This window comes from Phlebotomus papatasi, chromosome 1, assembly GCF_024763615.1.
Source record: "Phlebotomus papatasi isolate M1 chromosome 1, Ppap_2.1, whole genome shotgun sequence".
NCBI classification, from domain to species: Eukaryota; Metazoa; Arthropoda; class Insecta; order Diptera; family Psychodidae; genus Phlebotomus; species Phlebotomus papatasi.
Window position 1 is genome coordinate 92,697,722 of NC_077222.1, and position 26,634 is coordinate 92,724,355.

The window sequence follows — 26,634 nt, forward strand, 5'->3', positions numbered from 1 at the left end:
TTTATCTTAATAATGGTATAATTAAACAAGTAATTTAGTTCTGGAAATGAGTAACGGAAATTAATAGTGTTGCGAACCTGTTTTGAGGCATGCCCTGCCTAGGGGATGTTGCACGACGCTCTTTAGAGGTTGAGTGCCGTGTATTGGAGAGTTTTTAATTTAACCCTATACTTCATGCGAGCAACACTTAATTCACGAGGTCACTCTAGAGCGCGAATTCCCTTCTCTGTGCGCTTAGTCAAATAGTGAAGTATATGTAAAGTGTTGTTGAGTTTAACTCCTGGCATTTGTTTTCCTCCCTGCCGTCGTGATCTCCGGCCAAATCCGCAACAATAGCATCATTTATCGTTATGGCGCAGACATATTTAAGACTTAAGCCGAGAGCCGGCTTATGTAATTATAATCAAAATAATGATTTGACTAAATTCCCATCAGTTTCCCACTAAGTCGTTTCTCGACTTAAACCTGGAAACGGATTAGTCAATGCAATGCGGTTGATAATGCAATCTTATCATTTTTTTTTTATTATAATTACGTTAAGTTGTCTCTCGGCTTAAGTCATAAGTGTGTCTAAAGCATCATATTGAATTTTCTGTTTTTTTTCGAATCTAAAGCGGTCTTCAGACTAGAGATTTAGTTCAGTTCCTGACGGACCTAAAATCCCAAAGAGTAATCTATTATATTCCCTTTTCAGAAAGTATTTGATCATTTTGTCCTTAATAATTCAATCCTAAGTTAACTTTTTACAAAATATCTTAATTGATAAGAAATTACAGTAGTTAAGCCATATGGCTGAGCCTTAGGTCTGAATCCCGTATAACGGTTTAGAGCTACGTTTTAGAGTGGTCAAACGATTAGAGATAGCGACTTGGAGTCTTCAGAATACTCTGTTTTATAAGTCTATCCTGGGCTGACTAAAGCCTCAAATAGACTCAGGCTGATCCTCAAGAATAAGGCGTGTCCACGATAAGCTTGTTCCCAAAAATAATGCTTAAAAAATGAAGTCTACATAATATTAAAAAAAAGAAAAATATTTTTTGAAACTTTAATTTATTGTAGATTTATTAGGTATATAAGTTTTTTTTATTCAAGTATTTGATTGGCGAAATCTCGAATCTTCTTCTTGAGTCCTCCCACCAAGGTCTGTACAAGATCATCACCGCTGTTCTTGGTTGTTTCATTCCATTTTTTCTTGAAGTCCTCGATATTCTCGACGCGTTTAGCCTTCTTCTTCAGATCGTATTTGATAATAGCCCAATATGTTTCAACTGGACGGAGATTTGGAGTGTTTGGCGGATTCATCTACTTGGGTACATAACGAACGTCGTTCTCCTCGTACCATTCTTTGGTTGCTTTTGAGTAATAGCACGACGCCAAATCTGGCCAGAAGTTCGGGGGTATGTCATAGCATCTGTACAGAGGCAAAAGGCGTTTTTGGAGGCACTCTTTTTTTAGAAACTTTTCATAGTTTTTGTACCTGTACTTTTTCTTACATCCTGTGCGAGACTTTGCGGTGTAATATTGCTGTCCTGGTAATTGTTTGAATTCTCCTTTTGCGTATGTTTCATCATCCATCAAGATGCATCCACTAAAGTCAGACATTATCTTATCGTGCAGCCTTCGAGCTCGTGTTTTAGCTGACTTACTGTGCATCCATGCGATGAGGGGATGCTTAGGCCTTAACCCTTTAAGGACGAGAAAAAAATCACTTTCTAACTTTTTAGAGCAAAGCATAACTTTAGAAGATCGTAGGAAAAATTTCATTTTTGGGTCACCGGTGACCCAATCGTCCTTAATGGGTTAAAAGTCTTCAGTCCATTGCTCCGTTTGATTTTGTGCATAAGACTGGGAGAACATTTAAGTTTTTTAGCCATATCCTTCACAGATGTCGAAGGATTATTCTTGTTCATGATCACCTTTTTTTCAAAATTTCGATCTCCAATTTTTTTTTTTTTCAATTTTCCAAACCCCGATTTTTTCCACATACAGGTTTCTGGGCAATGGTTTTACTGTCGAGGAATCGAAGAATCACCCTCCGGACAGTCTGGCGTGAGGTATTTGTGAGTTTTCCCAGGTGCGCGTAATTGATTCCAGGATTTATTAGATACATGTACACGATCAGTTCCCTTCTCTTTTCTATTATTATTTCGTATCTAAGTGAAAAATTAACAGAATTTGATGAGAGTTTCACCAAAAGAAACGTAAATACACGTGTTACAATGTTTACATATCATTTAGAACAATCTTATCGTGGGCAAGCTTTAGCTGAGATTCTTTACAGGCGACCTCGAAATGCCTGCAACTCGACGTGCTTGCATCTCGGAATGCGTGAAAATTCGATTGTGAATTGAATTTCGGTGGTAAAGAATCGCCTTGAGTAAACTGTTCTTGTTGGTCTAGTCTACATGGATAAAATTAACGGAATTGTTGTCCGACACTAATCACTTTTAGTTGAACTTAAAGACTGTCCTAGATAATGTTGATCGTTGAAGACCGTAAGTCGATAGAGACAGAAGGCTCCTGATCCTGAGTGTTCCCGGAATTCGTTCCGTTACTCTAGTGGGATTTTTTCTGGACCTCTGTCTCTTTTATACCCACCAGTCAGTGTACAGGGTGGGCTTCTATGAGGAAGCCATCGCTATCGTCCTAAAAAAGTTTACCCCATGTGATACCCTCTTGAGTGGGTTTCTGGCTGTGAATCGCGGAGCGGATTGTGGGCACCCTGAGCATTATGACGACTCTGCCATTGTGCTCTGTCTTTGCTCTTTTCCAACCTAAAAAACAAAACCTCTACCTAGACGTGCGTTTTAGGTCAAACTGGCAGTAATCCCTCAATATGCTTTTTCCTGTTGTGGTTTCCTCACGCAACAACAGTCTTCTTAACTAATTTAAATTGTAATTCATAAAATTGTAAATCTATATAAATTTTGGTATATAGATCTGTGATTCAGTGCTTTATGGCGTTTACCTTTTGAGATCAGTCATGCTAAGTCGGCGGCAGACGCAATTAAGCATTAATTGAGGAGAAATATATTGAATTGAATTAATATCTCTTACCGTTTGGCCTCTAGCCGTGTCACAAGTTGAAAAAAGTTGATTATAAACTGCTCTTTCTTTGAGTTTGAGCAGTACAATGAATTAATATAAGATCCAGAATTGTAGTAGACTGCTTCTGGAAAGAAAAGGAAGTTGAAAATTCAGTTTTTGCGTTGGAAAATCTGAGTTGATATTTTACAGCAAGTTTTTAAAAACCAAACGCAAAATAAGACAATCTCCATGTCTGGCTGACGGCCACTGACAACTTTTTCCTCCGCTTGAGGGAGCTGTTTTCTCCCGCGAGTGGCGCTGGCAACTGTTCTCAAATTTCGATTGCCATGCTTTTGGTTTAAAGTTAAGCAACATTTTTCTTAAGCTTTTAGTTTTTCACAAAGCAGCTAATACTTTTTGTACAAATTTTGATACAAAAGGTCCATTAATAGGCTATAAAAAAGATTTTTTCACTTTATGGGGAAGGGTTTAGAATTCCAAACTCGGCCACCAGGGTATATTTTTGCTTAGGTGAATTCGTCTTTGGGTAGCTTTGGTAGAATTTAAATAAAAACCTTTCACAGGTGATTCGTGAGTATACATCGAAGGTGGACAAACTGGAGCTGAATGAGGCTCAGCGTCAGCAGGAGGGTGAACAGGCTGAGCACAAGTCCATGATTCTGCCGGAGCCACAGTTGATGCTGACTGCTGGACCCGGAATGGGCGTCCCTCCGCAATATGCCCAAGCCTACGGAGTCCCAGGCTACGCGCCCAACATGCCCTACCAGGGCTACGGTATGTAGGGAGAGAGTCTCCTGTTGGGCGGCCTAGCCAAGCCCTCGCAGCATTTAGTGAAGATCCTAGCACTCAGCTTTGACATTTTCAAGTCCATCTTGAGTCGTACAATTCGCATGTAGAACGCGCGCCCCATTTTATCCCATTTGTCCCCATCACCACATTTTTTTTCTTTTCGCGTCTTAAATTTCATAAAGTCAAACCTCCAAAAAAAAAACGGTCTTCTAGGTTTTTTGTTTGTCCAAACTTTAGCACACGCTTCAGAGTCCAAAAAAGAAAAAAACTGGTGAGCATTAGTTGTGTGTACATACAAAATATCTACATAAAAAAAATTGAATATATAAAATAGTTTAAAAAAAAAAGTGAGGTGAAAAGAATTGTGAAAAATAATTGTAAACGTTAAGAATAACTTGATTCTTGAATAGAAGTAGAAAGAGAGAGAGATATAAACAATTGAAGAAAAGAGAGAAAACATCAAATTCATTGACGCACTGAAAGTTTAACTTATGAATTATTAAAGAAAAAAGAGAGAATAAAAATCGAAATTAGTTTAAAAATTAAAATAATTCAAATTTTTTTGACGTTAACGAGGAAGAGATCAACTTTTTTTTTGTTTTTGGGAAAGAAGGGGTTAGAAAATGTGAAGGGAAATTGACTAAAAAAAAATGCTTTCAGTATTTAAAAAAAAATAAGAATTATTTTTGGAACGGAAAGATAGATGTGAAGAAAAATTAGAAGGGGATTTTTTTCGTGTAATATTTACTTATAAATTGCTGAGGTTTTAACAAAGTAAAAAAAAATTTCTAAAGATATATTACAAAAAAAAAAGAAAATAATCTTAAAATTAAATATTTTGCCTATAAGCATAATTAAAGAAAAAAAAGTAGAAAGTATAAATTAACAGTAAGAAGATGAATATTTAGCATTCCTTTAAATAACTAATTTTCCCCTCTTATGTTGATTTGAAAAAAAGCAAACCTCTTTATTTTTAAATAAACTATTATCTCCTTTGTTTTCACTATTATTTCTCTTATTATTATTTTTTACGTAGAATTTCTTTCACATTGCAATTTGTAATATTTTCCAGTAGATACGCAATTTAAAACAAAAAAAAATCATGAAAAACAGAAAAAAGGTAAGCATGAGGAGTAGAATTTAGAGAGAAAAAAATGAAGAAACACGATTTACAAATTTAATATTAAAAAAAAGGAATAAAACAGAAATATTTCAAATTAATGAAAATGAAAACTAATAGAATGGTACATACTAAAAAAAAAGCATAAGAATGGTAAACGAATTCAGCATTATGGGAAGTAAAACAATTAAAATAACAATTGTAATGAAGAAAATCTATAAAAAAATTATGATGAAAAGCAAGAAAATATTTTGATTGTTGATAATTTAACTCCTGATAATAAAATACATATATTATTATTATATGAATATATATATACTTGAGTTATATTGAAAGTAAGAATAAAAATATTTAAAATGATAAATATTGTGGGTTTTAATTTGAGTTTTGTCAAGTTCCAGGCAGTACGGAGGAGTAGTTTTTGATTTAACAGGGTCAATTTTCCAGGTACCAGCAATCCCATACGAAAAGTCAGGAGTTTGAATCTCTGTTGCAACAGGTAGGGTAAATTTCCTAATTCAAAATCATTTCCAGACACTTTAACTTTGACAAAAGATTCAACACATTAAGTTCATATTTTTTCTGAGGAGAATTACATAAATTTGCTCCTTGACTCTTCTAGAATGTTACTGTTTAATGAAAATTTTTTAGATGTAATTTGAAAATTCTTAAATTTAAGAAAAATACAAAAGTGCAAAATACTGCAATTGGAAACAAATTAATCCAAATGGAGACAAGGGAAAGTTTCTAATTGGAGACATATAGTGTATAAGTGAAACCGCGACGAAAAGCTGCCAAAACATTGTTGAGTTGCTCCTGAGTGCAGGATTTGTTCTTATTCCTGGTCTTTTCTCCTTTTCCATCTAAAACAATAAGAAAATCTCTCCATAAAATCATATTTCCGGAGTTTCCTTTTGAAGCTTTTACAGACACTTCAGAAAAAGCCTTTTTGTTCACGAAATAGGTAATTATTTCATTTGAAAACTTCACGTATCGTTAACAATAAAGATTAGCACTAAATTTAACTAAAATTGGCCAGAAATATGACATAAATATTAAACAAAACGAATAAACAAAAGTCACCTCATTGTGTTTTTCATTGGAAAATATGGTCGATCGATGAAAAATTCGATAGTGAAAAGGTACACTTTTAATTTTTCTCAGAAAATAACAAATTAAAATTTGTGAATATGAATGGATTTTCGCTTTATTTGGAGCAAAATTAACTAAATAATAAAACTGAGGTATAGAAAATATATCAATATAATAATTTAGTACTGTATTTATCATTTAAACAATGACGTTTCCATTTGGAGTAGCGAAAAATTTCCATTTGGAGCAGGTTTTGAATTAGCTTAATTTACCCTAATGAACATTTATATCGCTCCTTGGAAATTACAAGGAGAGAGCATGGAAGATTCAACTTGTGTAAATAAGTATATCTCAATTTAATGACTGAACAAAAACAATTTTTTTCTATATGAGCACTGCACTAATATAAACATCGAAACTTTTATATTTTTACCTTTCAAAATATGTTTTTTAATGAGTTAGCTCCTTGTCATTCTAAATTATGTACAAATTTTGCTGAAATTAGAATGACAAGGGATCAACTTGCTTGAGTTAGTCCCCTGTTTCACAAAAATTTGAACGATGAATATATTTTGTGCCCCTTTACTTTAAACAAATTTATGCAGTAATTAAAAAGATTAAAATTTTGAAAAACTTCTAATAACGAAATTTAATGACTTATAATCATCTGAAAATTTATTGAATTGTCTTTCCAAGTGCATTAGAATCTCAAAATCGCAAAAAAGTGAGTTGAACCCTTGTAATTTCCAAGGAGCGATATTTAATTTATTTATGGTAAATAAAGTTGCAGAATCATTAAAAAATCGTTTTAAAAGATGTGGCTCCCCTACTTAGTAAGTTCAATGATGGTTTTAAAAATACTATAAAAAATTCTATTAGAAAAATTTTTATTATAAACCAATGTTGTATTGATCTAATAAAATATTATTGGATTATAAATTTTCTGAAGTGCATTTTTGCGCAAAAAATTACTTTTATTATCGCGGTCTAATAGCAAATTAACAAATTATTGTTTTTCTTAATACTGCACATATTCTTTTTTAAATCAAAAATTTATTCGATTTGATTTATTTTTTAAATTAAAATGACACGTGTTAATATTTTTTAAAAGAGAGATTTTAAATACATTTAAGGTCAGGAAAATATGCCAATTAGTTGGAATTCATTTTGCGTCGACTGTACCATTAAATGCAAATGAAATAGGCTCTAAATTTCATATGTTCTTAGTCTTTTAGTATTTAAATGAGTTTCCGAAGTTTTTCAATATTTCTCGATTTTAGAATTCATGAAATGTTAAAATTTAAAATATCTTGAAAATTCCCAAGAATTTCTTTGGTTATTAATTTTCTGAAATATGCGGACAAGAATTTTTGGCAATGCAATTTTAATTTAGGTGTATTATATATATATTTTTTTGTAAATGGATTCATAATATTTATTTATTTATTTATTTTTTGATAAAATTAAACAATACAAAAATAAAATTGGTCGGAAAAAGTTGAAGAATACATATTATTCAAAATATATTATAAATATTATCTTTTAAATTTTTGCGAATTTAAATATTTTTTGCTTTATTTTTTATTGTCAAATGTGGTTATTGTAAGAATCATGAAATTGTAATAATGGAAAGGGTTTACATTTAGCTTCTACTCAATCCCGGCAATCTCAGCAAAGACAAAAACCAAGTTCATTAAAGTTTCTCACTCGATTGGGGAAAAAGAATAACTTTGACATGACCTCAAAATGATTTTAAATATAACCGTGGATAACTTGTCCGGATTACGCCGATCCGCATGAGAGAGCGGGCACTGTAGCTGGTTTCTATGCATATCGTCTTAAATTACATTATGTTAAAGACCAGTTTTCCTTAGAAATATATGAAAAATCGTATCAATGTATCCCACATAATTCAAAATATTCATAACACCCCCTATCTGTACATTCATTTTTCTTAATTATTTTTGGCATTTTGAATTTACAAGTGCTTAGGGTAAGTGTGCCAAATTTCGGCATAGTTGCATGCAAGCGCCAAAGTCTCTAATTTGAAATGTAACGTTTTTAATACAAATTGATTTTTTTATTCTTTTTTCTTAAGGAGTGTTGCTTGGAAACTTGTTAACAATTTATCGTCTTTATTTTTTTGTAAAATCATTCTTAGTACATTTTAAAATGAATAAAAATATAGACATAGCTTTGGTGCCCTATTTCGGCCACCTTTATTCTCATAGTTCTTTGCCCTTCGGGATTTCCTCCAATGTCTGTTTCACGTCATCTCGTTTGACGAAATTACATTTTCTGTTTTTCTTTTGCATAGTATAATCTCTAGCTAAAACTTCATGGAAATTCGAGGAATAAAAATGGTGGCCGGAATTGCAAGCTGGCCGGAATTTGGCACACTTACCCTATTCAGACTGTTTTTTTAATAATGGCATTGAAACCTTGAAATTTGTTCACTCAAATTTTTATTTACAAAATCGGTAAAAATTCAACCGATTTCTGATACACCCTGCACATGTCAGAGAGACCAAGCACTAGAAAAGTCTCCAAAGTGTGTTTTGATGAGGTGGCTGTCATGCTGTTTTAGTTTTCCTCCTAAAAATTGCATTTAAATAGTGAAATTAAAGAGATTACCCAATGGCGTACGTATATAATAATTTTATTTAAATTATTCGATTGAAAAAGTCTTCAAATTCTATTAATATATCCATTTTCTTATGAATACTTTCACTTCATGAATCACACTGATGTTTTTTGTATTCTTTTACTTTTCTTGCAGAGGGCAGAAAGTCACATTTAAAATCACCCTCACGTCGGACCCTAAGCTCCCATACAAGGTGTAAGTATCGCAAAAATTAATATTTTTCGTGAATTTTCTGGAAAACATGATTTTCTTTGGGGAAAGTCATCTAAGGCACTTTGTGGAGAGTTTAGCAAAGACACAGTAACCGTTGCAATTCAAATTTTGTGTTCTTCCTTCACAGATTGAGCGTCCCGGAAGCTACTCCCTTCACGGCTGTCCTCAAGTTTGCTGCTGAGGAATTCAAGGTGCCTCCGGCTACTAGTGCTATCATCACAGATGATGGCATTGGAATAAGTCCTGCACAAACGGCTGGAAATGTATTCCTGAAGCACGGATCGGATCTTCGACTGATTCCCAGGGACAGAGTAGGCAGGAGAAAAGTCTAAGGAATCCATATGGCTCCAGTATTCCTTTCCTTCTGTCCGTGAGTGTCTGTTTTGTACGCGCTGGGTATTGTGTTGCAATAAATTGGGCTTCAAATGAGAAGGATTAGAATTTCTATTGAGTGTTCCGGGGAGCGAGAAAATCCCTGAAAAACTCCTATCTTCTGATTATTCATGATGAAATTGATTTGGAAAAATCATGAATTAAATTATAAAATTCCAAAATGTATCAAACGAATTAGACTTGAAAATCAGATTCAAATGAGTTTAATCCGGGAAGTTCAAAAAATCCTGATACTCTTACTTTTTTCGACTTTTCAGGCTATAGTGGGTTTTCTTGACTCAAGAAGGAAATATTTGAAGCAGAAAAGTGGGAAGTCTTTAAGAAAATTTCTTTGAAATTGAGACAGTGCAAAAATGTCCTTCAAGAAATCTTCCGGAAGGGTAATCCGGGAGTTTGAAAGACCTCTTAATGGTACAAAATCACAAGACATGAGAGTCAGAAATGACTAGAGAAGCTCAAAAGTTAATTGATTTTATCTAATTCGCAGGAAAAAGTCAAGCAAAACCCTTTAGAATTGATGAAAAAAGTTCCTTCGAGCCGGATTTGAACCAGCGACCTATGGATTTCTGGGTAGTTCCCATCGAATCTGGTGGATTCCATGGCAATTTCACTCTACAGTCCACCGCTCTACCAACTGAGCTATCGAAGGCATGCCTATCGAGGCGACTAAAATGACTTTCTCTTTCAACAGTGGCCTCTACGATGATCCATAAACTTAATTGGCAAAACACGATCACCACCAAGTCTCGAAATACAAACACTTTTTGCTCATATTCGCCTCGGAATGCATCACAAAAGCGACAAAAAATGCTGCTGATAAGTAAATTGTGGAGCTATGGTAGAGCCCACTTGAGAAGGTACTGACCGAATCTGGTCGGAGATCAATAAACTATTTTTTTCTCTCGATGATTCACACAAAAATAAAAGATTTAACCAATGAAAAACAATCTTGAGCTTTTCTTTACTTAGCACTCTAAAAAAAAAAACAAAATCTAATTATCTAATAAGTTAATGAGTTCTTAGGCTAGCGTGCCTCGATGGACACCATGTGCTTGTTGACCAATTTCAGCGTTACATCAAATTTTGTCCGCAGATCCTGCATCCTCAGTTCTGTGTTCAGACGATAGTTGCACAGTAAGTGGATGATCATAGTCTTCACGGCAAGGAAGCTGTACTTCATCCCGACGCAGTTCCGGATCCCACCTCCGAAGGGGAAATAGTAGTACGGATGCCGAGTTTGGACTTTTTCAGGCAGGAAATTGTCAGGATTGAATTTCTCAGCTTCCGGACCCCAGATTTCTTTATTGCGATGAACTGTAATGATGCTGATCATAATTCTCACCCCAGCAGGGATTTTGTAGCCAGCTGAAAGTAAGAAAGAGCTAAGGAAAAGTGATCTTGGCGCTCTTCCCGAAGTGGCGGGGGAAGATCGTCAGGCGTGGGATGTTAACTACCCTAATAGGCATAAGCGGTTGAAAATGATGATGATGATCATGATCTTGGTGCCTTTGTAGCAATTTTCGTACAAATGCAATCTGATTCATTCAATTCTAATCATGTTTATAAAAATTCCGGTGATCACTAATGAGAGTTTTCTTCACTTCAAGACTAAAATACCTTTTTAATCTTGCCCAGAGCTTTCGGTCCGGATATGGACCTTCTTCAGTAGCTATAAAGGATATTTTATTTCATTAACAATTATATTATATTACAAGGTCGTTTTTTGGACAATTTCAAATTCACTCACTCGACTAAGATTATGTTTTTGTGATTTCTTGAGGATTCGTTCACTTTGTGGAAATTAAGGGAAAACATCACAACAGAAAAAATCGTTGAGGAGACAAAGAAAAAAATTGTTAGTAAAATCGCCAAACACGTCACTGAAAGAGGCTTTGCAGAAAGAAAATTTAGAAATTATTAAATTGTGAAATATTTAAATCCCATACAAACCTTCCCAACTGATTTTTCCTGCTGTGATGTTTTTCCTGATCCGAATTTTTATAATCAACTCATCACACCAGTTCCATTACCTAATTCTAACCATCTTCTTGGAAAACATCGGAAGTAAAAGAATACGTGGTGCGTAAGGATTTTGATTCTACACTCTTGGAAAAAATAGTATATCACATCACAACCCTAGATATAGTTGTGCTAATCATAAAAAATGGTTAATATAGGCCCATCCATTTTTCTGGTTTGGATGACTATTTGAAAAAAGTGCGCTATATGGGATGCAGTATCTATTACTCTTTTGGTAATTACAACCATTGTTAATTGTTTTCACAACCAGACTTAATGGTTAAATGGCTAAATTTATGGGTCTCAGAACCATAAAATCTCGTTGGGAAAACCAGTAAGTCTGGCTATGAAAATAATTGAGGATGGTTGTGGAAACTAAGAGGGTAGGTAAGTTTATGATTTTCTTATTAGAGGACTCTTCTCTTTCATATTTTTTGTCTTTTTCTTTCAAAATGTTCTTGGAATATTTTCTGCGAAATTATTTATCAACTTAGTTGAAATTATAATTACAATTTTCACGTTCTATATTATATATAGAAATTATGCGACGATATGTTGTCTATAGAGAATGAACAAATAGGTCTATCAAATATATTCCCGATCGAAAATTGAACTTTTTTCAATTGTGCCAGAAGCTTCTTTAAAAATATTTTTTCTTCCTGAGGAAATATTATGCTTAGATTTATATAATTACTAATTTTATTAATAAAAAATGTGTTTTTTTTCTTTTCAAGAAGTATATTTTCTTCAATTTTTGCAATAAAATGTTAAGATTTAAAATAACCGTCCCTGACGTAGCCATTTAAGCGAGTGATTACATGCAATGTCACAGCTATTGTAATTGATCTCGAAACAGCAATTTGATATTCTACATATTTATGATAAATATGTTTTGAAAGCTATAAAGGCATATTCCAAAAAGTTGTGGCATCTACACTCCAACTTTTTAATTTTTTAATGCTTATAAAAATAAATAATTAAAATGAAATTATCAAATAATAAATATTATATTCAAAAAACCCTAATTATTTTTTTAAATAAAATTTTAAAATAAAATGAAACGTCCTAATATATTTTATACAAAAGGTAAATCCTTTTAAAATCACCCATTATCAGATTCTTTGTCCATTTAGTCTATTATAAGATCTGTTTTTTTGTTTCAATTGTGTGTCAAATGTTACAAAAAAAAACTCCTTTGGAAAGCTTGAATATGATGTCAAATTTGAACCTTCCTTCAATTCCAAAAATACAGTGCCCGGAAAAAGTGACCTAATATTTTGCTATTCTAAAGCTATTAAATGTGTCCTATAAGGATTTTTTGAGATAAGCTTACATTTTCCTTAAAAGTAATCAGGATATTTTTGCACATTTTTGTCGATTCTGTCCAAACGCCACTTTTTGGTCATACATTTTATTTTACGCATAACTACCGTAAACTGGGTTGAAATATAACGGCTTCCGGGTTATATGAGCAAGATTTGCATGATCACTTCCGGTACATTTTTACTTATAATTCCAATTAAGATAATTTTGAACAAAAAAGCTGCAAGTATAGAGAAATTTACTAAAAATGGCTATCAAATACGGATTAGGCCATATAAGCAGTAATTAGACTTCACATCTGTGCTCCATCATGCTTTTAAATTAACAATTGTAAAAATTGAGTGAAGTTCTGTATCAGTTAGTTAGATGATGGAACGACTGCGGAAATTGGCGATATTTGACTCTAACTAAAAATGCAGAAGCGGCTGAAGATTATGAGTATAGCGGGAGTCGATTGGGCTAAATAATCTGTGTCTAAAGCTCTGTTCATTCTTATCCTTACTAAGGTTAGGATTCAAGAAATTTGGGTAATGACCAAAAGAATAAAACCGCGGTCTTAAATTGTCAAGATCGGGTACCTTCGGATGGTTAAGGAAATCCCTCCTCGAGATCGAGTGAGGAACGTATTTAGCTACTCGTGAGAACCTCCATATCCGAATCAATACTCACCAAGATAGAAGTCATTGCTGACTTTTCGGGAAAAGTACGGTACAACTGGGAAGAGCCTCAAGGTTTCCTTGAAGACCCTATCGAGATATTCAAGGCGTGTGAAGTGCTTATACTCAACAACAGGATCACGACAATTCTTTCCAAAGATACTCTCGATCTCCTCGTAGACTTTCTGCTGGATATCTGGATGCATTGCCAGCATCAGGACACAGAAGCTGCTCATAAGAGCTGTAGTCTCAAATCCAGAAGCGATATTTGTGCTTACATGAGCTTTGACGTCATTCCAAGTGGCAAGTTTTCCCTCATTGAACATATCCATTACTTGATCGATGAAAACCTGCTGCTTTTTGTACGAGATCAACTCATCTTCATCCTGACGCTCCACCTTCATGATTCCACGCTCTTTTGCATCTGCAGTGGCACTTGTCTTGCTCTTGATTACTTTTTCCACGAATTCTGAAGTGATCTTGCGTAGTTTCTCTGTCGTCTTGTGCAAATGGCTGAACTTGTACAGGAAATCTGAATGAAACCATGGCCTGAAGATTCTGATGGTGATCAGTTCGAACAAACTGCGGAAGATAAGTTTTTTTTTTAGGAATGATCTTCTCTTGATTAAAATCAGCGATCATTACTTGTTACAAGCGTAAAGATAGTCTAGATTCTGTCCTTTCTGGATGTTCGTCTCAGTTCCAAGAGTTGTTTCTGAAAGAAATAATTTCTCTTAAATATGATCTTCAGCGATTTTTATGATGATCAGTCGCGATCATTGAGAATTGACTTTCTCTCTCCAACTTCTTAAGCGTTCTTCAGGCTAGAGGTTTAGCCCAGTTCCCAAAGGCCTCCAATTCCTAAATATCGAGCAATTTATATGTAGCTTTTTGAGAGCCAATCTTATCTTAAATAAAATTTTTCCAAAAAATGTGATTGATAAGGAATTAGAGCAGTTAAGCCATATGGCTAAGCCTTAGGTCTGAAACCCGTATTATTCTCAGCAGTCCTACAACAAAATTATGTAGAGGTTTTCTCTGAATTTTTCTGGCCATTAGCTCATCAAATACTGATTAAATCGCTACTTACGACAGATCATGTCCAACGTACAGGGTTCCATAAATTCGTAAAAATTGAATGATCCCTTGTTCAGTTTAGCACTCATGTTCTTCATCATGATTCCAGCGTTTACATTGAAGATGGGCATGTAGTTTTGTAGCATTTTGTAACTGAAGCAAGGATTGAGGTTCTTCCTGTGAATCTTCCATTCCTGACCTTTGAGTGTTAATAGTCCACCACCACCGCCCAGAAGGCTTACAAAGTCGTAAATATCATCTCGGTTTATAGCTTCTTGGGATAGCATAAGGGTTTGGATAAGCTTAGGATCGCTCACAAGTAAGTACAGTCTCGGTCCAAGCCAGATCTGATGGAAGGAGGAGTATTTCTTGAACATCCTCTCCACCATTTGCATGTACTCTGCAAAAACATCCTCACATAATGTCACTATTATCACTAATTTAAATGGGTTGGACACTCCCAAATTTTACGAAATGCTCAAACTTGTGACTTAGATGCACTTAGATACCCTTAGATCGTTTTCAGACTAGAGGTTTAGCCCATTTCCCGAGAGTCTCAAAACCTTAAACAGCAACCGATTTTATTGATTTTTCAAAATGTAATATGTCATTTGCCCTTAATAACCCAATCCTAAGTCAAATTTTTTCAAAAAATCTTGACTGATAAGATATTAGAGAAGTTAAGCCATATGGCTAAGCCTTAGGTCTGAAGCCCGTATTAGATGCTGTATTCACGGAATAAGAGTATCGTGCTTACAAGTTTGAGAATTTCACAATCACAACCGATTTGAGTCGACTTTTGGATAAAAAAAGATTAGTTATCGGTTTGCACTTTTGGGTTTCGTGAGTCTTTTGTATCCGTACCTTCATTGCCTTTGCCCAGGACCAGCCAGGCAGCACCAATGAATGGGAATGGAATTGGTCCAGGAAGTTTCCATGTTAACTTATAGACATCCCTTCGTGTCCAGATGTAGTAGAGAAGTGTGATAATGGTGGCAATTCCAATTAAACCGATCATTTTGCACTAATAACACTAAAACACTTCACTGATTTCTAATTAGTCAAGAGATCTTTGTGCAATCCTAAGATCGATCGCGATACTAATGAATTTACCGCCGAAAATCCTGGGAATTTATAAGGTGGCATTGGCTATTTCCCGCGCACTAACATTATAAATTTTAGAAAGTGGGAGAAGCTTAGAGGATCAGCATTACTTCAGTAAATGTACAATATTTAAAAGAAATTTTGCGTAATTAAAATGAATTTACAATTTCCACACTAAAATATGTTTTTTTTCAATTTTTTTTTATCAATAAAGGAGATAGGGATGATTCTCACCTGCAAAATAAGATGAATTTAGAAGCAAAATTAGAAGAATAAAGATATTTATATTCTGGTTCCGAAGATCAAATCTTTGATCTTCTGATTTCCAAACTTTGATCACTGCTCTTGAGGTTTCCTGGATTATCTTATTTTTCTCTGTTTCTTTCTATTGGTGGTCTCCAGATGCAACGAAAAATTTAGTATACTTTTTTTTCTTACTTCGTAATGAATTGTTACAATTTTGGAGGGAAGGGTAGATCATTCTAACGGTCCTAATCCTTCACAATCACCCTTAGTTGATATGCGACCGGAGTGGAAGGCCACATAAACTCCTAAGATCAGGAAATACAATAATTCTTCTTGAACAATTTTATTGATATCTTAACCTGGGAGGAGACGCACTCCCTAAAGCCTTATGGATCAGACGGGTTACCTTACTATCCCGGTGAAAAAGTTCCAGAATAATTATGCCACTCAAAATTTTGAATGTCAATCCCCCTGATTGTCAGAAATTATAATCATATTGAGCAAATATGTGCGAATCGTTGGCCTGGAGGAAGTATTGTTGTTCAGCATCCAGCAAATGCAAATGTGGGCTTCTTCACACCTTCGCTTGAAAACGACCGTGAAAGATATGCTCATTGCCCGGATGGTGATCGTTTGTCCGCCACAACATTGCCGACAATTTTTATTTTTCATTTGCAAAAATTTTGCAGTTATGCGCTTTGTATTGGAAAAATTTTATTAATCTATTTTCAGCTATGAAAATTCTAAATTTATGTACGGAATGAAAATGAGGATAATAATAATAATAACAATGCTGGCACAATATTCCATGAAGGAACATGGTCTTCCCGCAAGGGGATTCTAGTCATGCATTATTATTTTTTCTTCTACGGGATAATGTTGTCAGTCCCATATCCACGGAATCAAGTGCAGTGAAGCTCACTGGATGCAATCCGAACACCTTTAACGCCAGAAAAATCTCTGGTGACCTAAAGGGGATTCGAACCCGAGACACTTGCATCATAGAGCGAGTGCTGTACCACTTGACCCATTGAGTGCCCAATGAGGATTATAAGGATTGTAAAATGGGGCAAAATGACATCTGAATCATTGACAAGTTCGGGTGTGAAACTCTTAATAATAACAAATTATCTCGATAAAACAAAAGTAAGATAAACTGTACTACATTTGAGCAAAGTTTTTTCAATAAAGAAACGTCGTAATCAAACGTTAAAATTGAAAATTGTCATTAAACTCTTTTGAAATGCAAAATTATACATGCTCACAAAAATAAATACCAGATCATTAATTAAGAAAACTGATTTGTCCATCAGACGTTGAAAATAAATAAACTAAATAAATAAATAATACAAAACCGGTATGCAATAATTATGCCTTTCAAAAGTATGAAATACAAATACGGCGTAATGTTTAATATATTTGTATGGTAAGTTTGTTTTTTACATAAAGTGATCCTTAGACTAGAGGTTTAGCCCAGTTCCCGTAGATCTCGAAATTCTAAATAGCAAGCAACTTTATTGCTTTTGCAGAATTTAACGGGTCACTATCCTTAATAAACCTATTCCAATTTTTTTTTCAAAAAATCTTGATAAGGAATTAGAGCGGTTAAATCGTATGGCTAAGCCTTAGATCTGAAACCCGTATAAAGCTTATTAATGTGACATACAGTAGACTCTCGCTCAATCGGCTCTTTTTCAATCGGGCGAAAAATTTTGTTGACAATTTTCACGTTTAATTATGAAGCTAATTTGCTCAAATTCGCTGTAGTTCTTCCTATTTTATCGTGATCCTTTATAATTGAGCGCTTTTTGTGGAATTTACAAAGGCTTTGACGCCCAAATCTATCGATAAACCGGATGACATTTCGCCTCAAATACCCATTTGAGAGAGAGTCTACTGTATATAGTTCTACATGTAATGGTACTACCATGCCCGGTACCGACCAAAATCCCGAACGCCAAATCTCGAATGGGTCAAAATTCAGAAAAGCCAAAACTCCGAAAAACCAAAATTCCGAAAAGAAACATCCCGAAAAACCAAAATTCCGAAAATCCATAGTCAAAATTCTACAAGAAACGAAATTATACGAAGAATAATATGTGTGGAATAATTTTCAAAAAACACAGAAAATTACTCTTTTCCTCTATTGAGCCCGAGTGTAATCTTATGGGAGTAATGATACCATAAGTGCGAGTGACTTTGATCCTCTCCTGTTCGTAAGCTTTTCTTTAATTCTAATTTTTAATAATAGTTCTTATCGATCAAACATGGTAGATTGGATCGCTAAAGATCATCCTAAAGTTCTAGAAGTAAAGAAAAGCTTACGAACAGGAGGGGGTCAAAGTCACTCGCAAGGGACAAAGTCACCCGCATTTACGGTAGGGGGAAGTGGGGCACTTTTAAAAGTGGGGCACCTTTGAAATTGGGATTTTCACCTATATTTAAATGGAACTGATCCATGTCGTAATGTAATTTAGCTTCTCAATCTGTTTGTGCAGCTAAATTATATGACGATAAGGCTCAACTTTATTTAAAAATGAGTGAAAAATCCCAATTTCAAAGGTACCCCACTTTCAAAGGTGCCCCACTTCCCCCTAAGGCAATGATAGTAAAATTACAATGTTATTATTAGCCCTTTACAAATTAATTTTAAAATTTTGTATAAATGTTGATTCAAAACTAGTTTCTATTTTATCCCAATCTCTTGTTTGATAGTTATTTATTTAAGCTTTTTTGTATTTATATTACTGAGAAAATCATCGCATCCTTTGTAAGGGAAAGTGGGGTACATGGAACTGGATTTTACTATGATATAATTTAGCTCAATAAACGAACTGTGGAGTAAAATTACAATTTAATAAGTCTCAATTTTTTTACAAATAGGATAAAAAAGCTCAATTTAGAAGGTATCCCAATTCAAAGATGCCCCACTTCCCCCTATTCAGATATTTAACTAATTTTTGGTGATTTTTCTAATATCTACAACATTTTATCGTTTAGAAAATTTATTATCTTAAAATATCACATTAAATAACTTTCCAGCAACACAAATTAATTTTGGATTAAGATAAATTATCGATTCACGATCAAAGTGTTCATTATCGGCTAATAACCGATTTAAGCCTGTACATTCTTCAATGTTTTGCACAAATTTAATGGAAATTCTGTTGAGTTTCTCCTAAAATTATAATGCTGAGTTTCACAAATCCGTCGAATTTCTGAGATTATTTTCAAAATTAACCTACAGAAATCCGAAAAAGTTAAAATAACATTCCGGAACTGTTAATTTTACCCTGCAGTATTCATCCAAAATCGGTGTAAATATTACCCTTTTTAGGTGTATTGGGGGTTAATGTTAACTTTTTTCATGTTAATTTTACTCTTAAAAAGGGTGTAAAATTAACATTAAAAAATGTTGATATATTTTTACACCTAAAAAGTGTTGAAATTATGAGGAAAAAAGTTAATCGCACCCTCTTTTTTCTCAGTGTAGAGGGGAAGACTTTCAAGCTTCGCACATACCCTGGCTTCGCAGTTTTCATATTTTTTCCATATATCTGTAATGAATCTGACTTCATTTTTTCAGAAAATGTGTTTTAAAATGAAAATAAAATATCTATTAAAATATATTGCCCCTAGGTCAGATTCATTAAAGCAGAGGCGTGCAGGAACCGTTGAAATCGAATAAAAGTCAAATGAAACATGTACGTCAATGGTCAAAACGCTACTAGAACAAACTTATTTTGACGTTTATTCGGTTTCAACGGTTTTTGCACACCTCTGCATTAAAGGAATATGAGAAAAATGTAATAAAATGTTCGAAGCCAGAGTGTGCGAAGCCTGAAAGACTTCCTCTATGTAGAAGTTTCGAGTTAAATTTCGATTTATAAAATCGGTTTATATTCAACCGATTTCTGATACACCCTGTACTGTACATGTCATAGTTATAGAAGGTGTTGAAAGTTTGCAAACTCTGCAAAAAGTATTTATGAAGTAATTGTCATGTTGTTCCAGTTCCTCTCGAGGTTTTTCTTCTAAAAATTGCATTTAAATAGTGAAATTAAAGAAATTATTCAATGGTGTGAGTACATAACAGATTTATTTAAGTCATTCGATTGATAAAGTCTTAAAATTCTACTTAAATATCTATTCTCTCATGAACAGGTATTTTGACTTCATGAATCACACTGATGTTCCTTCTATTCTTTTACTTTTCTTACAGTGGGCAGAAAGTCACATTTAATATCACCCTCACGTCGGGTCATAAGCTCCCCTACAAGGTGTAACTAATAAGTATCCCCAAATTTAACATTTTCCGTCAAGTTTCTTGAAAACATGATTTTCCTCTGAGAAATTCCTCTTAGATACTTCTTGGAGACTTTAGCAAAGACACATTGATAGTTGTACTTTAAATCTTGTGTTCCTCCTCCACAGATTGAGCGTCTCGGAAGCTACTCTCTTTACAGCCGTCCTTAAGTTTACTGCTGAGGAATTCAAGGTGCTTCCCGCCACTAGTCCTATCATCACAGATGACGGAATGGGTCCGACGAAAATTAGATAAATAACTCTATTCGAATTTTATCAGACGAATCAGGATTGAAATTCAGTTTGGATTTCATTCCGGGAAGCTAAAAAAATCCTGTTAATCTAATCTATTTGCCTTTTCAGACTACAGAGGGTTTTTCTAACTCAAGAAGTAAGTATTTGAAGCAGAAAAATGGGAAGTCTTTAAGAAAACTTCTTTGAAATTAAGACAGTGTAAAAATGTTTTTCAAGAAATTTTCCGGAAGAGTTATCCGGGAGCTTGAAAGACCTCTTACGGTATAAAATCACAAGACATAAGAGTCAGAAATGACTAGAGAAGCTCAAAAGTTAATTGATTTAATCTAATTCGCAGGAAAATATCAAGCAAATCCCTTTAGAATTGATGAAAAAAGTTCCTTCGAGCCGGATTTGAACCAGCGACCTATGGATTTCTGGGCAGTTCCCATGGAATCTGGTGGATTCCATGGCAATTTCACTCTACAGTCCACCGCTCTACCAACTGAGCTATCGAAGGCATGCCTATCGAGGCGACTAAAATGACTTTCTCTTTCAACAGTGGCCTCTACGATGATCCATAAAATTAATTGCCAAAACACGATCACCACCAAGTCTCGAAATACGATCACTTTTTGCTCATATTCGCCTCGGAATGCATCACAAAAGCGACAAAAAATGCTGCTGATAAGTAAATTGTGGAGCTAGTAGAGCCCACTTGAGAAGGTACTGACCGAATCTGGTCAGAGATCAATAAACTATTTTTTCTCTCGATCACCATGATCAGGAAAAATCGACAAAAAAACGATGATTCACACAAAAATAAAAGATTTAACCAGTGAAAAACAATCTTGAGCTTTTCTTTACTTAACACTCTAGAAATACAAAATCTAATAAGTTAATGAGTTCTTAGGCTAGCGTACCTCGATGGACACCATGTGCTTATTGATCAATTTCAACGTCACGTCGATCTTCGTGCGTAGATCTTCCATTCTCAGTTCTGTGTTCAGACGATAGTTGCACAGTAAGTGGATGATCATAGTCTTCATGGACATCAGACTGTACTTCATCCCGATGCAGTTCCGAATGCCACCTCCGAACGGGAAGTAGCTGTATGGATGCCGAGTCTGAATTTTCTCAGGAAGAAAATTATCAGGATTGAATTTCTCAGCATCCGGACCCCAGATTTCTTTATCGTGATGCACTGTGATCATGCTGATCATAATTCTCACACCAACTGGGATTTTGTGGCCAGCTGAAAGAGAGACAGAGGGAATAGGTGATCTTGGCGCCTCTTCAGCAATTTTCACACAAAAGCGACTGAATTTATCAATCTGGGATAGGTATAGGTCTTAGTTGGGAAGCAAATATTTACTCAGATGTGCGAAAGTTTAGTAAGAACTTGCTAATTGGTTGAATAATGACACCAAGGGATAAAGTAGTGGGCTTATGCCATCATTGTGGAATGATCGTAGAAAGGGAGGGAGATTCAACATGAATTCACCGGATGCTTTAATGCAGAGGCGTGCAAGAACCGTTGAATCCGAATAAACGTCAAATGAAACATGTACGTCAATGGTCAAAACGCTACTATACAAACTTATTTTGACATTACCCAGCGAGCACACTTAGCTGAAAAAAGTAGCGTTTTCAGCATATTTTTGCTGAATCGACTAGCAAAAATTTGCTGACTTATCAGCAGTTGTCGAACAAAAAGTGCTAACCAAATATATGGAAATGGCACTGAATCGCCAATTTTGTTTCAAGGTTAGCAGAATACAGCTGAAAATACATATGTTTTCAGCTGAATTGCAATCGGTTAGCATTTGGTGCTCGCTGGGTAATTCGGTTTCAACGGTTTTTGCACACCTCTGCTTTAATGAGTAAGTCCCATGCTCTTCTGCTTAAAAAATTATTTTTCGTACTTGATTAAGTACGCACAACAACTGATTTGAATCGTTCAATGAATCATCATAAAATTTGGTTTGTTCTACAAATTCAATTGGTTTTTGTATTAAGAATAAATTATAGCTTAATTCCGGATAACTCTACCGGTTGGACCCGGTACAGATTTATCCGGAATTAAAAGATTTTTCAAGTAAGTCATAATTCAGCCAAACCGGTTTGGAAATACGCTCTTCAGAATTTGAGAACCTTATTGCCATGACGAAATTTATTTCAAGTCAGATTAGAACACCTTCCAAAATAGGGCGAAATGAGTTAAAAGATATTTTCGAAAAATGCTTATGAAACTGGATTCTAGGAAAATCATTGTAAAAAAAATCAAGTTAATCAAATATTTCTCATTTAGATTTTATTTGCCGTCTTCAGAAGAGAAACTTGTTAATCAATATTTTTTGTGACTTAGCCAATAAGTAATAATTTGCATATAATTTATAAAAAAAAGGTTTTGATTATGATTATACTGATAATTATTTCAGTGAATAGGGGATTTTTGTTGTCTTAAATATTGGTTTGCTCTATGGGCCTCTCGACATTTCATTTTTTCCATACGTTCTTGCATAGATGCACTGAAGATTGAAGACTATTGGCATGTTTTTTCCTAAAGAGAATTGACTTTTCAATCTGATATATTTCGAAATCGTGCATTAAAAGCTATCTTAAAATACATATTTCATAATGCTCGCCGAAATAATACAAGAACTACGAGGAAATTTGTTTAAGTCGCGGTGCAATATCTGCAAAATTTTTACAAGGAAAAGTGAAAAATATCTTCACTTTTTATTAGGTTTGATGGGCCCCTGGTTTGCTCAATATTTTTACTACATCTGACAAGAATATCCTATTCTGTATAATTTTACCATTGACCGTATAGACCGGACAAACGGATCTTCTCCGTTTCCCCTACAAAATTTTACAATTTGATCTTTATCTTTATAATTTTATAATTACCTTAATTTTTGAATTGGCTCGAATATAGATCTAAACAATTTTATTAATTTTCGTATATGTTTTCGATAATATCCAGGCAGATATAATACGGAATCTAAATGAATTCTAATGGCTCCAGCATTTAGATCAGGAGAATTTCATAAAGTCGAAATTCGAATTCTTTTCTTTCTCACATGCTTTACATATGTCTATTTTATTCTTCCGTACTCTTTTTCGTCTTTTAAACATCATTCCAATTTCAATTTAGCCCAATCGAATTTGAAATGCGAAAAAAATGAGATAGACATATGCAAAACATGTGAGAAGGAAAGGGATGTGAATTTTGATTTCATGAAAATTTTCTGATCTAAAAGGTGTGCCAGAGCCATAAGGTTATAGGTTGAAAACTAATTTCAAATTTTAAAACCGACTTGGATAAATTGGGATTCATTTGATTGTATTTTTCGAATTTCGATTTGAATTTGAAATTTCGATTGAGTTTGAATTGGGTCCAATTGGTAAAGATGGTTCTATGATACGGAATATTTTACGAAATTTTTCACACTCTATTTTTGTTAGGTTTGACTAGGACTTAAAGAATGATATCACTGCCTTAATCAAAAGCTTTATGGTTCTACGGTATGATGGGGTAATTCGGAATCATTTCTATTTTGGAATTCTAAGATTTTTTCACTATTTTAGATGGTCAAAGAGAAAAAGGAAACCACGAAGATGTGCAAGGCTTTACATTCGAGAGTAGGTACTTCTCTTCGTTGTTTTTTCCTTTCGCTGTATAAATCTGTTAGGATATCTCAAAGTCCCAAATAAGACATAATCCAAAATTACCCTGTCATACCCTACCATGTATTAAAATTTCGGGGTAATCTATTTTAAAAAGAATTTTTTTTTAAAAATATTTTTAAGAAGACAAACCGGAAGATCCACGGTGATTTTAATTGCTTAATGATCAGTCTTTTTTTTGATAAGTTTAGCAAATTTTATCAATGAAAATGCTCTACACGGGTACAAACTATACGTAAAAATAACTTTTCTTTATTTGCTAGTTTGCTCAATAAATTCACGGGATGCCTTTTTCAAACAAACTGCTCATGATCATTCATCTGAATTATCAGCGTTTGTTGTAGCGCAATTCAAATATTTGCCAATTATTAAGAGTGAACAACAAGGTATTTGCTGCCATCTAAACCACACAAAGCAAAGCTGAAAATTACGATCACGATCGCCATTCACGATCAACACTCACCTAGATGGAAATCCTTGCTGACTTTCCGAGCAAAATACGGGACAACTGGGAAGAGCCTTAGGGTTTCTTTGAGGGCCCTGTCAAGATATTCAAGGCGATTGAAGTGCTCATACTCAACAACAGGTTCTCGACAATTCTTCCCGAAAATACTCTCAATCTCCTCGTAGACTTTCTGCTGGATATTGGGATGCATGGCCAGCATCAGGACACAGTAGCTACTGATGAGGGCTGAAGTCTCAAATCCAGTAGCAATATTTGTACCCACATGAGCTTTGAGATCATCCCGGGTGACGAGTTTTCCCTCATTGAACATATCCATTATTTGATCGATGAAGATCTGCGGCTTTTTGTACGAGGTCAACTCATCTTCCGACACCTGACGCTCCACCTTCATCATACCACGCTCTTTTGCATCTTCAGTGGCACTTGTCTTGCTCTTGATTACTTTTTCCACGAATTCTGAAGTGATCTTGCGTAGTTTCTCTGTCGTCTTGTGCAAATGGCTGAACTTGTACAGGAAATCTGAATGGAACCATGGCCTGAAGATTCTGATGGTGATCAGTTCGAACAAACTGCGGAAGATAAGTTTTTTTTTAGGAATGATCTTCTCTTGATCAAAATCAGCGATCATTACTTATTACAGGCGTAGAGATAGTCCTGATTCTGTCCTTTTTGGATGTTCATCTCTGTTCCAAGAGTGGTTTCTGGAAGAAAAAAAAATTTCTCAACCATGATCTTCAGTAATCTTCAGTGATCTTCATGATAGTCACTCGTGTGATCACTTAGAGCCTTTAACAATGTAAATGGAAGTCATTAATCATCTCGTCTCTTCGTGCTCAATTTGTAACTCTTGCAACAATTTATTAAACTAATGTCTCCGCGAATTAAGATAAAAAACAAATTATTAAGTGTTAATGGTCGATAAATATTTTCTTTTTTAAATATTTAAACAATTAAGTAAAAAAGCGTTAATATATCTGATGTGAGAAAATAAAATGAAACGGAATTGTCTTTAGTACGCCGAATTTGTGGTTTTGGAGAGGTTTTCTCTGAATTTTTTTCTGACCATTAGTTCATCAAATATTGATCGATTCGTTACTTACGGCAGATCATATCCAATGTGCAAGCATCCATAAATTCGTAAAAATTAAATGATCCCTTATTCAGTTTGGCACTCATGTTTTTCATCATGATCCCAGCTTGTTCATTGAAGATGGGCATGTAGCTCTGTAGAATTTTCAGGCTGAAGCAGGGATTGAGGTTTTTCCTGTGATTCTTCCATTCTTGACCTTTAAGGGTCAAAAGGCCTCCACCATCGCCCAGAAGGCTCACAAAATCATACACATCATCCCGATTTAGAGCTTCCTGGGAAAACAGGATGGTTTGAATGAGCTTGGGATCGCTCACGAGCAAGTACAGCCTAGGTCCAAGCCAAAAGTGATGGAAGGAGGAGTATTTCTGGAACATTTTCTCCACCATTTGCAGGTACTCTGTAAAAGATTCCACACATGATGTCACCATTATCACTAATTACAATAACACTCAATAATTATTTCATCATAAAGCAAACAATCTTCACAAACACATAATGATGAGCAATAACAAAAGGTGCTAATGCGCACAACCACGAATATTTTGCACTCTTTTAGGAGTTTTGAGAGTCTTTTGTGTCCGTACCTTCGTGACTCTTGCCCAGGACCAGCCAACCAGCCCCAATGAATGGGAATGGAATTGGTCCAGGAAGTTTCCATGTTAACCTATAGACATCCCTTCGTGTCCAGATGTAGTAGAGAAGCGTGATGAGGGTGGCAATTCCAATTAAACCGATCATTTTGCACTAAATATTTTAACACTAAAACACTTCACTGATTTCTAATTAGTCAAGAGATCTTTGTGCGATCCTAAGATCGATCGCGATACTAATGAATTCGCCGCCCAATTTCCTGGGAATTTATAAGGTGGCATCGGTTATTTCCCGCGCACTAACATCCCAAATTTCAAAAGGTGGGAGAAGTTTAAGCTTAGAGGATCAGCATTACTTCAGTACATGTACAATGTTTTGCAGAAGTTTAATAAATTGTAAGATACATTTTCTGAAGCAAAAAATTTAACGATTTCAAAAAAATTGGCTTTAATTTGTTTGTCCCCGCTTGTCCAAATTGTTCGTCCGTCCATCAGCGCTTTAGGCTAGACGGTTAGGGACAGCGACTTAAGG

The 26,634-nt window shown here is 34.7% G+C and overlaps 4 protein-coding genes and 2 non-coding genes across 6 annotated transcripts in view; 2 read left to right on the forward strand and 4 right to left on the reverse strand.

The window, feature by feature from the left end:
• Positions 1-4,655, forward strand: part of LOC129809761 (clathrin heavy chain) — a 30,225-nt gene extending 25,570 nt beyond the window's left edge. Inside the window, exon 7 of the mRNA XM_055859821.1 lies at positions 3,612-4,655. Coding sequence (XP_055715796.1) covers positions 3,612-3,830 — 219 coding nt within the window. The 3' untranslated portion in view covers positions 3,831-4,655. The remainder of the gene's footprint in view (positions 1-3,611) is intronic.
• Positions 4,656-8,579: 3,924 nt separating this feature from the next.
• On the forward strand, positions 8,580-9,338 carry LOC129809765 (ubiquitin-fold modifier 1). The gene is made up of 3 exons (XM_055859825.1): positions 8,580-8,691; positions 8,829-8,888; positions 9,034-9,338. The coding sequence occupies exons 1-3, from the start codon at positions 8,687-8,689 to the stop codon at positions 9,236-9,238; spliced, it is 270 nt and encodes an 89-aa protein (XP_055715800.1). The 5' UTR covers positions 8,580-8,686; the 3' UTR covers positions 9,239-9,338.
• A 489-nt stretch (positions 9,339-9,827) lies between these two features.
• On the reverse strand, positions 9,828-9,948 carry Trnay-gua (transfer RNA tyrosine (anticodon GUA)). Its single transcript has 2 exons — positions 9,912-9,948; positions 9,828-9,863 (listed from the first exon to the last, which is right to left on the reverse strand). It is a non-coding gene; the product is annotated as a tRNA-Tyr (tRNA).
• A 293-nt stretch (positions 9,949-10,241) lies between these two features.
• LOC129809764 (cytochrome P450 4c21-like) lies at positions 10,242-14,782 on the reverse strand. The gene is made up of 4 exons (XM_055859824.1): positions 14,388-14,782; positions 13,943-14,012; positions 13,311-13,879; positions 10,242-10,664 (listed from the first exon to the last, which is right to left on the reverse strand). Exons 1-4 carry the CDS (start codon positions 14,767-14,769, stop codon positions 10,324-10,326), a joined length of 1,362 nt encoding a protein of 453 aa, XP_055715799.1. The 5' UTR covers positions 14,770-14,782; the 3' UTR covers positions 10,242-10,323.
• Positions 14,783-20,662: 5,880 nt separating this feature from the next.
• Trnay-gua (transfer RNA tyrosine (anticodon GUA)) lies at positions 20,663-20,783 on the reverse strand. Its single transcript has 2 exons — positions 20,747-20,783; positions 20,663-20,698 (listed from the first exon to the last, which is right to left on the reverse strand). It is a non-coding gene; the product is annotated as a tRNA-Tyr (tRNA).
• Positions 20,784-21,102: 319 nt separating this feature from the next.
• Positions 21,103-26,359, reverse strand: LOC129809766 (cytochrome P450 4c21-like). The gene is made up of 5 exons (XM_055859826.1): positions 26,097-26,359; positions 25,523-25,909; positions 25,054-25,123; positions 24,420-24,991; positions 21,103-21,518 (listed from the first exon to the last, which is right to left on the reverse strand). Exons 1-5 carry the CDS (start codon positions 26,248-26,250, stop codon positions 21,178-21,180), a joined length of 1,524 nt encoding a protein of 507 aa, XP_055715801.1. The 5' UTR covers positions 26,251-26,359; the 3' UTR covers positions 21,103-21,177.
• Positions 26,360-26,634: the final 275 nt, after the last annotated feature.